Source organism: Anomaloglossus baeobatrachus, chromosome 1 (genome assembly GCF_048569485.1).
Source record: "Anomaloglossus baeobatrachus isolate aAnoBae1 chromosome 1, aAnoBae1.hap1, whole genome shotgun sequence".
NCBI lineage: Eukaryota > Metazoa > Chordata > Amphibia > Anura > Aromobatidae > Anomaloglossus > Anomaloglossus baeobatrachus.
The window spans coordinates 158,078,574-158,092,744 of record NC_134353.1 but is presented as its reverse complement, the minus strand read 5'-3'; the positions used below and the strand labels follow the sequence as shown (position 1 = coordinate 158,092,744).

The 14,171-nt window shown below is 43.3% G+C and overlaps 1 protein-coding gene across 16 annotated transcripts in view; it reads left to right on the top strand.

The window, feature by feature from the left end:
* The window catches only part of TENM3 (teneurin transmembrane protein 3), a 1,857,795-nt gene that overhangs the window by 980,965 nt on the left and 862,659 nt on the right, over positions 1 to 14,171 (top strand). For 14 of the 16 annotated variants that reach the window (XM_075347169.1, XM_075347173.1, XM_075347163.1 and 11 more), the window contains one exon: positions 13,739 to 13,846. The exons of the other annotated variants lie outside the window; for them this stretch is intronic. In XM_075347169.1, the coding sequence (XP_075203284.1) occupies positions 13,739 to 13,846 (108 nt within the window). The remainder of the gene's footprint in view (positions 1 to 13,738; positions 13,847 to 14,171) is intronic. 16 annotated transcript variants of the gene reach the window in all.

Below are 14,171 nucleotides of genomic sequence, written 5' to 3'. Positions count from 1 at the left end.
CCTGCAGCGTAAATGCATGCGTCCTGCGTCCCCACCAATCTATGTAGATTGTGCATGATCCTTGCGCATGTTGCTTTTTTGAACGCAGCAATTTGGATTCCAAAATTTTGACCCAAATCCGTGCATTCAAAAAAGCAACATGTCAATTAATTTATGCGCTTTGGATGCAGCTCCCACTCTGTCTATGGTGGGGGCAGCAGCCATAGCACATGAATTCGGCATTTATTCTGCTGAAACACTGCATCCATTACGCAGTGTTTCTGCAGCGATTTGAAGCGCACATATGCTGTCAAATCACTGCAGAAATTTCAGCAGGTTCGTGCGAACATAGCCTTAGGGTATGCACACCTTGAGAATTTTTGATGCAGAAATTTCTGCATCTCTTGTCAGAAAAACGCAGGGGCAAACACACACGTTTTTACCTCATTTTACATACAATTTTGCATGTGTTTTCCTAGGACACCAATGAATGCTATAGATATAGATAATCGATAAAGATACATAATAGAAATAGATGGATGTAAACAGAGAGTCAAATATATAAACATACATATAGACAGACAGACTTGTACATATATCAATGCACCCGCCACCCCATGACATGTAATAAAATTGCACCCTGTGGAGCTTATTGGACAACTTTTTATAAATAAATAAAAAATTAAATAAATATAAATAAATGAAAAAAATGACATGGAGCCCCCCCCTATTTTTGATAACTAGCAAAGGTAAGACAGACAGCTGGGGGCTGATATTAACAGGCTTGAAAGGTCCATGGTTATTAGGCCCTTCCCAGCCTAAAAATACAAGCCCGCAGCCACTCCAGAAGTGATAGATTACATTTCTGGTTCTTTCTTTGGCTCTTTCTGATTACCCTGCTGCAGTGGCAATCGAGGTAATGATAGTTGGAGTTTATGTCAGTTCTGTAATGTCAGTTGGCATCAAGCCCTGGTGTTAGTGACAGCGAAGTGTCAGACACTCCCATTACTAACCCAGTAAGTAAAAAGAAAAAGACAAACACAGAAAAATAGTTAATTTGAAAGCAAATACTCCCCCACACTTTCCCTAGTTCACCTAGTTTTATTAAATAATAAGCAAACAAAAACAAACATGCAGGTCTGATGTAGTCCAAGAAATCCAATGTGTCACTTAAATTTTGCTGTCACTATCAGTATCCAATGTGCACTTGATTTCTAATTTTACATATAAAAACACTGTGGTTTGAGGCAGCCCCCATCACAATCACACAGAACATTGCTGCAATAACTCTCTCACCCCACCTCCAATTATATGTCCATGCCCTTTTTATAATAATCTCCCACCGAGATTATACCATGTCCCCACCGTGCAATAATCAACCACCACTCCCCTCAGGTTATAATCATATACCATCTGTTACATAATAATTCATCAACCCCCATAACTGTAACCTACCCCCTGTGATTACAGTTGCACACCTCCTGCAGTATATTAGTTAAAACACCACTTTAGCATTTGTTTTTCTTCATCCCTGGAGTTGCGTTTTAAATGTAAACCCGCTACCCCCATTCTTACACTCACCTTCCGGCATTTTGATACCTTACCTAACGCCACTCTGGTCATTTGGTGCCATCTTGTGCTCATAAATTCTGACTGGCCGTAAGTCAGTAGTCACATCACAGGCTCCCAATACAACTCCATGAGAGCCACAACGAGGATCTCACAGAGCTGTATTGAAAAGTGAGCTCTGGTGCACTCAATGAAACACTGGAGCTGCCGGAAGGTCACTTTGCGTCACAGTCTGACTGAAGTGATGCTGGAAAAGAATGAAGGCATGGGAAGTTGAGTATCAGACGGGGCTGAGTAACTGGAAATTAAAGCACCACTGCAGCAGTGCAATAAAAAAAACACTAGAGTGGTACTTTAAAGGGTTTTTCTCCAAAAAATTAAGTTAGCCTCTAAGAGGTACTTTGCACGCTGCAAAATCGCAAGCCGATGCTGCGATGTCGAGCGCGATAGTCGCCGCCCGCGTCGCAGCAGCGATATGTTGTGATGTTGGGGTAGTGAACATTATCGCTACGCCGGCTTCACATGCACTCACCTGCCGTGCAACGTCACTCTGGCCAGCTACCCGCCTCCTTCCTAAGGGGGCAGGTCGTGCGGCGTCACAGCGACGTCACACGGCAGGCGGCCAATAGCAGCGGAGGGGCGGAGATGAGCAGGATGTAATCATCCCGCCCACCTCCTTCCTTCCGCATTGCAGCCGAGATGCAGGTAGGAGATGTTCCTCGCTCCTGCTGCTTCACATACAGTGATGTGTGCTGCCGCAGGAACAAGGAACTTCATCGTACCTGTCGCTGCACCGGCATTATGGAAATGTCGGACCCTACACTGATCATACGATAACGACGCTTTTGCGCTCGTTAATCGTATCAAAAAGGATTTGCACACTACGATATCGACTGCGACGCCGGATGTGCGTCACTTTCGATTTGACACCCACCGACATCGCACCTGCGATGTCGTAGTGTGCAAAGCCCGCTTATCTGTAGGACTAATAATAACATGCTGATTGCTGGGGTTCTGACCACTGCCCAGTCATCCCTATGTATAGGGTAAATATGTAAAGATGTATATATATAAACACAAAAGAAAGTAAACAGTGTGGATGAATAATTGCTCCAAGGTATGAAAATATACAAAAAAGGAGAAGTAAACCAATTGCAAACAAATAAGCAGACCAAGGTGCAAAATGAAATAACAACCACACATAACCATTATAATATATATGTTTAGTAAACCTGTTAACAATGCAGGAGAATAGTTACTATATGAATGTGCATGTACGAGATACGCCTTGATGCTGGCTACTGGGCTCGCATAAAACTGGCCTTTGTTATATGCTAAGTGTCTCAATTTTTAAATGTATTTCCTTATCAGTAATGCATGTCCAGGTTGCTATATTTAATTCCTGTATACCATAGTATCTTAGAGTGCAGCTACTTGTTTATTTTATGTTCAGTATGCACCTGTTCACACTTGTCTGTTAGGGAATGCTAAAATGTAGTTGGTGTTGGTGAATAAAGGATCCTCTTTTTATCACTATTTTGAATGTACTGCTTACTTTTTAGATTTTTATATCTTTAACAGGAAGCTTTGCCACTTTCATTAAGTAGTTTTGCATTAATTTAGGCAGTGCTGCTGTTTTGGGGAATTTTTATAGTATACTGTATATATTTTTATAATTTATTAGCTGTACTACCCGGCTTTGCCTGGGTTAATAACTGTTGTTCACTAAATAGAATGTATTAACAAAAATGTATTCTGCACACAAAAACCACAAAACAAATAGATAGAAATGTAATTATTAAAAGGCAAAAACTAAGCTAATAGAAGCATTTCACAACATATATTTCAACACCACAGATATTCCACACAGATTTAACTAAATTGGCCAAGTAATGTGCTCCATCTGTCTCTTTCCCCGTCTGTCTCTTTCCCCGTCTGTCTCCCCGTCTGCCTGTCTCTGTCTGTCTCTTTTTTTTTGTCTGTCTCTATCTCTCTGTTTCTTTCCCCATCTGTCTCTTTCCAGGTCTGTCTCTTTCCAGGCCTGTTTTTTTCCAGGTCTTTCCCTGTCTGTCTCTTTCCCTCTTTCCCTCTGTCTTTTTCCCTCTGTCTCTTTCCCTGTGTCTGTCTCTTTGTCTGTCTCTTACCCTATCTGTCTCTTTCCCTTTCTTTCCCTGTCTGTCTGTTTCCCTGTGTCTGTCTCTGTCTCTTTGTCTGTGTCTGTCTCTTTCCCTGTCAGTCTGTCTGTGTCTGTCTCTTTGTGTCTGTCTCTTACCCTGTCTGTGTCTGTCTCTTACCCTGTCTGTGTCTGCCTCTTTTCCTGTCTGTGTCTGTCTCTTTCCCTGGCTGCATTGTGACACACCAACATTCCATATAAGGGCGTGGCTGCGCATTCTTCTGAAGTTCTGGCAGCACTGTGGCTCCCAGCTCCATTCGCTTTAATGGAGGCAGGTTTTTTGGTGAATAACTGTAAAGTGCAGGGTTAAAATTTCCCCTCAAAACATAGCCTATGACGCTCTCGGGGTCCAGAAGTGTGAGTGTGCAAAATTTTGTGGCTGTAGCTGCGACGGTGCAGATGCCAATCCCGGACATAAACACATACATACACACACACATACACACATTCAGCTTTATATATTAGATAAATATGTGTATATAATGTGATAGCGGTTTTTCATGTACAGTATTTTCTTGTGATTACAAGTTAGTTCTTCTCTGATAGCTGCACAAAAGATCATATAGCAAGATAGGCATTTTTAGTGGACGTTCTTCTCTAGAGGCTAATATATAGGATATCTTTTGTTGTTATAAGTTGACTTTAACCCTCAATGCTATAATGTACAGTGTCTCTCCCTTTCTGTGAGCTACAAAATAGCCGTACATAGATAGCTATAGGGTAGTTCCCATTCCCCTATAGCACTTGTACTTTCCCATTTGTCAACATGAAAAGTCAAAACAATCTAATTGTTCACACTGCTGTCTTTTCTATTGTTTTCTTACTGGAATGAAATGATAGGACTGGTGATTTTAAATATGACTATATTATTGAGCCAGTTAAGGAACAAGATCACAGGACTGGAGTGTAAAGGAGCACAAGCTAAGAACTCAGTGATCAAGATGGGGCATAAGCAGATAGAGAAAATCAGAACTAGGACAACAGAGCTGGTACATGGTCAGAAGGAAGTGAATCACAACTTGAAGACTACTATAGACAGGTCAAGCAAAACCAGATCAGAAAGTTCAGTGATGAACCAGTTAGAGACTTAAGCGGACTTTACACGCTACGAGATCGCTACAGTGATCTCCTTGGGGTCACGGATTTTGTGACACACATCCGGTCGCTGTAGCGATGCCAATACGTGTGACACCTATGAGCGATTTTGCATCGTCGCAAAAACATGCAAAATCGCTCATCGGCGACATGGGGGTCCATTCTCAAATATCGTTACTGCAGCAGTAACAAAGTCGTTCCTCGTTCCTGCGGCAGCGCACATCGCTCCGTGTGACACCGCAGGAACGAGGAATCTCTCCTTACCTGCCTCCCGGCCACAATGCGGAAGGGAGGAGGTGGGCGGGATGTTCGTCCCGCTCATCTCCGCCCCTTCGCTTCTATTTGGCGGCGGTTCAGTGACGCTGCTGTGACGTTGCTGTGACACTGAACGAACCGCCCCCTTAGAAAGGAGGCGGTTCGCCGGTCACAGCGACGTCGCAGGGAAGGTAAGTAGTGTGACGGGTACGGGCGATGTTGTGCGACACGGGCAGAGATTTGCCCGTGTCGCACAACTGATGGGGGCGGGTACGCACGATGGCGATATCGGTACCGATATCGCAGTGTGTAAAGCGGCCTTTAGGGAGAATATTAGGAACAGAACAAGTTTGAACCAGAAGTACATGAAGCAAGGATCTGAGAACATAATAAGGCAGCTTCAAGCAGAGACCGATGGGTCCGAAACAGATACTGAACTGTGATCTGAAACTAAAGGCCCTTAAAGGGGAACCTGTCATCAGAAATTGAATTAAATGTTTCCCCTTCTGCAGCTCCTGGGCTGCATTCTAGCAAGGTTTCTATACTTTTTGTGCCCCCTTTTAAACCAAAATAAATACTTTATAAAGTTGTACCTTTTGGTATGAAAATCTTGTAAATTCTCCATGGGGGCGGGCTCTCTGGTGTCCGTTGCTGTCCCTTACGCCATCCCCCCACACTCCAAATCATCCCTCAGGACGCCACCCACTGCGCCCGAGGTCCCGTTCACGCCGGGACACCTGGTGACGTGGTCGCAGGCACGAGAGCATGGGCGGCGCTGTGATTGCATCGCAAGTGCCCGCCCATACTCTCGTGGCCGTGCTCATCCCCTCTGTACGTCGTTCAGATCCTCTCCGCTTCTCCTGTGCTGTGCTGCTCCGCTCCTCCCATCTATTTCCTGCTGCAGGGTACGATGGGAAGGAGGTGACGTCTGGTCATTTGGCCGGCGCAGAACGCTGGAGGAAGAGGGGAAAGTGCGGTCACGAGGTTATGGGCGGCACTTGCTGATGACACTCACAGCACAGCCCATAACCTCGTGCCTGCGCAAAACGTCACCAGCGGTCACACATGCACGCAGTGCACAGTCCCACTACAGTCGCACAGCGCATGCGTGGGACCTCGGGCGCCCAGGGGCGGCGTCCTGAGGTTTGAAATTCAGCGTTCGGGGCGGCGTAAATCGGCAGGAGGACAGTAACGGACACCAGGCAGCCCGCCCCCATGGATAATTTACGAAATTTACATACGAAAAGGTACAACTTTATAAAGTGTTTATTTTGGTATAAAAGGGGGCAGAAAAACTAGAAGAACCTTGCTAGAATGCAGCCCAGGAGCTGCAGAAGGGGAAACTTTTAGGTTTGTAGCTAAATTTCTGATGACAGGTTCCTTTTAAATGCTTAAATAGGTTTTTGGGTTTAATTGGCATCAGGTTGCCATAGCTATTAATTGTCTTTACCAAGTGATGGCATTGACTGGTTGCCCAGTCTAAGAAGATGCAGGAGGGTGGATTGTGAATATTATATCAAATCAAATCAAATAGGCTTTATTGGCAGAAACAAAATACAATTACTGTTGCCAAAGCAACAAAAACTATAAAAAAAACTATACCTAATATAGCTGTGTACATGTGACCTAAAATTTTCTATCTTGTAAATCCAAAACCTTTACCTGTCACCTGTGATCAGTCGTGGTGTCACGCTAGGTACAGAGAAGTACCAAGCGCAAGATGAAAGGGAAACCCTGTGCCTAGAAAGAGGGAAGAGGGTGACCTCTGACTGAACCTACTGCTGGTCCCTGGGGTCCCTCACCACCCTAGATAGGTTCCACACCTATGCGCTGAGCCAGATACCTGACCCTAGGTATCCCTAATACTGGGACCTAAATAGGGAACGGATAGGATGAGCTCTTTGTCAACCCCACTAAAAAACTATAGAAGTCACAAGTAGGACACACAGGAGGAAAGGGATGAACTACTTACCATTAGATGACCATGAGGTAGGAGTTCAGTAGAGCTTTCCGCAACAATACCACAGAGGAGTACAAACCACCTGCTTGGAACCAAGGCTTGAAGGACCTGAAAATAACACCAGCAGAGTCCAAAGGAAGGAAAGGGTCTTTAAACACCAAGGGAATACTGATCAACAGCTGAATGGAAGTCGTGCTCCTGCTGGGTCCAAAAGGGTGAAAGATGAATCTAGCAAGAAAGCTACCTATAACAATGAATACTAAAAGCAGGAACAATGAAAGTCGGGGAGCATTCTGCGCAACAAAACGCTGTGACCTTCAATGGTCACAAACTACATGGCTGTCACCCGTGACACACCCGTGACACATGGACTGTAGTGCCAAAATCCCACCATTAACATTGATGCTGCAGGTCCACTGTTGAGCTTCATGAAAATATTACATTACCCTCTTTCACAAATTTACCTCTGCTTCTATATAACAATACATTGGGCAGTTTGCTACATGAATGATATGCTGCCTGAACTACTTTGTCTCTACATAGAGAATGAAGTGTATTGCGCCAACTACTGCTCATTTAGGGTGCAGGGGGTGGGGTGCACAGTGTCCCATTGGGGGATTTACCTGTTCCCTGATTGGCCAGTTCGAGCCTGCCCATGAGTATTAAACTAGAAAAAATGAAAATATATTGGTTTCCACTATACAGGAAGACTAATTACATTTTTAGCAAGGTACATATACATACAATTATAGATATCATATCTAATCTGCCAAAACTGCAATAATCCAATATCAAAATCATCTCTTCTCATATGTTCAATATATTTAAAATATTTTCCTAGAATTGAAATTTCTCTCATGCCTTGTGTCTTATATTGCACCGCTGAGGGAATTGACTTGATTGTCAAATATAGATGACCTCCAAAAGACAGAAATCTATAGCAGTTGAACATTCCAGATGAAGAAGAAAATATATCGTCATGGAAAAAGTGGTGATTCTTATCAGCAAGACTCCACTGTAGTCTGAGACTGCTGACAGTAAAACAAAGACTCCAAATCAGTGGGATTCGCAGAGAATTAATGACATCTGACAGGTCTTGAAAAACGCTGTAGTATTTTATACGTGCAGTTAACTCTCTCATTTCTTGATTGCACAATTTTTTTTGCAAGCGTCTCCTCATGCATTTCAATGGGATCGGCATTTCGAACAAGATTTAATCATATGGTTATATACTCAGGCAGGAGGCAGATGCTTTATAAGCTGAACTAGTATCCCTCAGAGAAAATATATAGTAAGATACCTATTGCAAATCCTGGAGAAATCATCCACTGATTATGGGCTGTGTCCTTATCAGGTATTTATTCCATTATAGAAGGGGGTGTTTAATGCAAGGATTAGAAGAAGGGCAGTAGCGCTGTATATGAGATGCCAAGGTTCAAACCAATACTGAAGACACTAATACTTTAGGGTCCTGTAGACCCCATGAAGCTTAAAAGAGCAGCAATACTAGTGAGACATGAATACGATGACAAATAATGCAGAGTGAACAATGTTTTATGCACTGTATATAAATACTACAGAAAATAATATCATTATACAGTGTATTAGGACACCCATGTCACAAGCAATGATGTAGGTGGTAGATCCAACTTCTGTTTATGCATCAGATCTTTGGAACTTTAATGTTTATTAACACTAGAAGTCCCACAGAGGGGTCATTTAACATTTCTACCATTGGAACCCTATGGAGCTCGAAATTCCTGGGACTTCTAGTGTTAAATGGTATTTTATCCAATATGGCCCCTTTTTATTAATTATTTCCCCATTGTGTTTCCCAATATCTTGGCATTTACAGGTTGACTTTCAGTATCTACCATATGTGTTTGTATGAAGATGTCCTTGATCATTTCAATATAATGTGATTATGGGGACCATGCCCTCTACTGTAATGAATAACACTTTTCACATTTTAGATTTAAGGGGTTTCCTCCTTTATCTTTACCTTAACAAATGTGCTGGTGCCATGAGTACCTATGTACCTATGAACATGTGATATATATATATATATATATATATATATATATATATATATATATATATATATATATTGTATTACAGGTTCTCTTCCTGCACTTAGCACATGTCCTCCTTCTGCAATTTTAGCCATGGCAGACAATAGGATCACCCCATTGGGGTATGTTTCTACCAGTTTTGCACACCTAGATTCTAACATTTTTGCCCTTTCTTTTTGCAAACATACAGTAGTTCTAGCTCAGTGAGATTGGATGGAAAGTGTTATTGACCAGCAATTTTCAAGTCTTGTCACAGATACTGAATGGCAATAGCTGTGGAAGAAGGTGCTCTGGTCAGTTTGAACCAAAGTAGAGCTTTCTGGGTTAGATATAAAGCGCTATGCATGACTGAAAACTAGCACTGCACATCCCCCTAAAACATCATCCCCACCATCAAACATGGTGGTGGCAGCATCATGCTGTGGGGATTCATTCCTTAAACAGGGACAAGAAATCTGATGAGAGTTGATGGGAAGATGGATGGAGCTAAATGCAGGACAATCCTGGAGGAAAACCTGTTAATACTAGAAGTCCCAGAGAGGGGTCATTTAACATTTCTACCTTTGGAATGGGGGGAGCTCGAAATTTCTGGGACTTCTAGTGTTAAAGGCCGCAAAAGACTCGAGACTGGGGCGTACATTTATGATCTCAAACTGTCAGAGCTAATATAGAAGGGGTTAGATCCAAGAATATTCATGTATGTGTTTGACCCCATCATAGTCTAAACCTTAAACCCATTATGAATCTGTGGCAATCTGCCACCCTCGCCTCAGCAGCCGGGCTGCTCAGATTCAGATCCGCGGTGGCTCGAGGGACGTCCGAACCCGGGGGTTGTGTGGCCACTCAAATAAAGGGGGTCTATGTACAGGTGACGGTGTGGAAAGTTCATGACGCCACCCGTGGTGTGTGGTAAGGGTAAAGTATCACCGCTGTGGCTGGGAGTACCCGGTGGCGATGGTGTGGGCAGACAGATGTTTAACCTCTCCACGGGTAGGGGGATGCCCCGGGACTCGGTGATGGTGTCGGGAAGGTGCCCTCGGGCCGGTAAGGGTTAATTGCGTACTCACTCAGTCCAATAACGCTGACGCTGATAACCGTGGTAAACCAAAGTTCTTGATGCTACTGCAGCAGGGAGGGAGTACGCCTGGATCCCGTGGCCGTTGGTGTTGCTTTTTAGCTTGTGACCTTTACCTTGGCACCTCTTCCTGAAGTTGGTCCCTTTCAGCTTAAAACTAAATGGGTCTCGCTCACCCGTATGGCTAACAAAGTGAGTTTGCTCTCAGGGTTCACGCTTGGGATTTTCTGGACTATGCAGTGGGAAAGTCCTATCCTCCTCGTTGAGCTAGTACCCCGATTTTGGAGCGGGTGGAGAAAGGATCTTGAAGGCTCCGTCCTCGTCGGGTGAATTAACAGGACGCCTGAAGCTACTTCCTGGCCTGGGGTCAACGTACCCCGTCGTGCCCTGGCCCCTGCCCGGTGATGGCACAAGGCCGCCGGCTGTCCTCCTTCGACAGTCCGTGCCCTTTTTCACGATCCCCTGAGACCGGGGTCAAGCTCCTACCAGGCCCAGACCAACGTCTGCCACCTAGTAAACAAGGAGCCCAGCTCCTGACCTCTCCACTTGAGAGTCACTTCACAACTAACTTGTGAACTCTCTTCTTGAGAGTCACGACACATCTAACTGTCTCCTAACACTCCTGACCTCCCCTTAACTAACCCCCCAAGTGGCCAGCCCTATTCCCTTCAGGCTGTCCACTGGTGTCTCTGGTGGGTGTGGTGCAGAGTGTTCCTAGGATTTTGGTTGTTCTTAGCAACACCAAAGGTCAGGGATCCGTAACCAAGGAGGAGGTGGATACTGTGCAGAAGGGCAGATTGCACAATACTCTGTGACGACCTGATAGACCAGGGCGTCACAGCAAGACTTGACAATTGTTGTTCATGGACAGTTCTAGTCACTTGCTCCTCCCTCAACAGGCTTTTTGAGAATATGAAATGTAAGCAATATTTGAGAAGCGCTGTACTAACAAGTACAAAAACAGAACATGAAATACTTACAGTATATATAAGTGCCACAAATAATTTTCCTAACACATCTGTTAAAATACAGATAAGGTGGGCAGTCCCTTTAAGCTACTAAAACACAGCTCAGTGGTTAGCACTGTAGCTTTGCACCATTGTGGTCTAGGGTGCAAATCCTACCAAAAACAACATCTGCAAGGACTTTGCATGTTCTCCCTGTGTTTCTGTGGGATTCCCACCAGTCTCCAAAGATAGGGAACTTGTGAGCCCCAATGGGGACAGTGATGATCAGGTCTGGAAAGTGTTATGGAATTATTAGCGCTATATAAATGAATAAAATAGTTTACATTTTTTATAAACTAACTTTTAGTACATGGCAGTATTTCTCTGCACGCCTGTTTCTTTCATCTTCTCTTCAATAATTACATAAATATTAGGTAGAATTATTTTCCGAATAATCACATTTTTTACAAGACAAGAAAATATGCTTCATGTTAACCTTGTGTATCTCTGAAATGCTTTCTACATCATCACGTAAAACAATAGACGTATGTGTGAGTTGTTTGTGTCCTTGAAACAATCACATTAGCAACTTGTTAAAAAGGAAAAAGAAAATCAGCATAGATACGAATGTGTCAGAGCCAGGCTTCTCTCCAACGTTACGATGATTTCTGTCTCATATACCGGGGCAGCCGTCTGCTGTTAAAAACGGAAGATTAGGAAGGAAAATATATAAATAAATGCGGGTATATACACACATATGTTTTATTTCTATGCAATATAGCAAAGGCACTCACTGACAAAGAAAACACCTGCTGTTCCTATGTGTCTGCAATTAATGGGTGTCATCGTAGCCGGAGAGAGCTGCTGCCGTGTCCTGCTTCTCTGCTGCCCTTGGAAGCCAATGCTGCCTATAAACTCTGGGTTGGATATTCCTAGAGGTTTCGCAGTCCACATTATAGCTAGTTTGTACAAATCTCTAGATGTGTAAAGGTTAATTTCTGTGTAGATAAAGGGGAATCTAGGAGACATTGATTGGGTAGGTCACAGGCGGCTTATGTGATAGGAAAGAGACATCTAGTCTCCAGCGTGGATGTAGAGTTGGCATCAGTTGTGCAAGCAACTGTTTGCTGCCCGCCTTGCTATGCCAACTGAAAGTCATAGACCAGCAGCAGCTGCCAGCTGCTAGAAGAAATTTTACTGAAAGGCAAAATATCTTTAAATGTAGATATACAACAAGAAAATTCTTATGCTTGAGTTTTGACACTTTATATTCCTTAATTGAAACAATATACCAATAATTGACTTATGAGGTTAAAGGGCAACTCCATTTTTTACTGTGTATATATTTAACTATATTTAACTATATCACCCATATATTCAAAAATAGCTTTATTCACTGAAGTAGCACAGTCTCAATGTCCAAGAAAATACCTTTACTAGAAATGTTAAAGGGAACCAATCACTAGGATTTTGGTATATAAACTAAAGCCAGTGCTATAGTGGCACTATCAGGCTGATTCTATACATACCTGTAGTGGTCGGATGTTTAGGTTTTGAAATCCAAGAAAGTGAAGTTTGTAAAATGAGCGGCTTCTTGAGTGACAGTTGCACTGGAGCAGATAATATATTCATAGTTATCCCCTCCCTCTGTTAGAATTAGCATAAGTATTATACAAATGACTCACTTTGTCTAGCAGGACCTGTGTGAGGTCATGCCCATGTGACCAGAAGGGGCGGGGCCTCAGCCACCAAAGCTGGATACCAGGTCACATGGGTATGACCTCACACAGGTCCTGCTGGACAAAGTGAATCATTTGTAGAATGCTTATACTAATTCTAACAGAGGGAGGGGATAACTATGAATATATTATCTGCTCCAGTGCAACTGTCACTCAACAAGCAGCTCATTTTACAAACTTCACTTTCTTGGATTTCAAAACCTAAACATCTGAGTTGACCACTACAGGTATACAGGTATGTATAGAATTAGCCTGATAGTGCCAGTATAGCACTGGCTTTAGCTTATATATGAAAATCCTGCTGATTGGTTCCCTTTAAAGGGTTTGTCTACTACCTGTATAACCTCATTTTAAATGACATAGCTACTCCTTGTAAATCAAAAATGACATATACTCATGTACCACCAGATCTCCCGGGGAAAGCATGACCTTATGCCATCTGAGCCCAGCAGCCAATCAGCATCTGCTCTCAGGCTGCTGCACTCCCACTTCCTTTGGACAAAACTTGGACTAGAGGAAAAGTGAGAGTGCAGCAGCCCAGTAGTGGCCTCTGATTGACTGCAGGGCTGACGTGTTGACTGCAGGGCTTAACAATGTCACCATCTCCCCAGGAGAGCCAGCACCAACAGTGATGGAATGGTGCCAGTGCAGGAGGTGAGCATATGTTATTTGCTTTACAAGGAGGACTATTTCATTTGAAAGGTGATTCCCAGGTAGTGGACAATCCCCTTAATTGGTTTATAACCACATTCAATGTCCCATTTATGTTCTCATGTGAAGTGTGTGTAAGGTGGAGTTTCTCATTAACCTCACCCGAAAATCATTGCCACGTTACGTAAGGAGGGCTGATCATGTCCATTTGTCTGACTGGCAGAACACCTCAAGATAACTACAAAATGGAATGATATGGCTCAAAGTGACCTGGATACTCAGACTGGTTACAGAATGAGAAGATCAGTGAAATGTACAGCGGTAACACAAGGTAATCTTATATTGCACAATTCTTCTGGTGACCAATCAAAAATAAGATCCTTCCTTCCTTGTCTAAAGTATGTGATAATTGTGGATACTGCATTTGTGCCTGACACCACTGGAGCACTAATTTCTAAATCTTTATCTAAATGTAGTTGAAATGTAATGATGTTAACATGTACTTTTCCAGGTGACCATTATGCCATCCAAAAAATACCCACAAGCCGCAAAGTTTAGATTTGACTATGGCTGGAGGACCTTAGTTTGACTATGGCTGGAGAAATGTGGTCACGGCTTTAGTTTCCCTAGATTGTTGAGTGCATGTTATCTTTTGT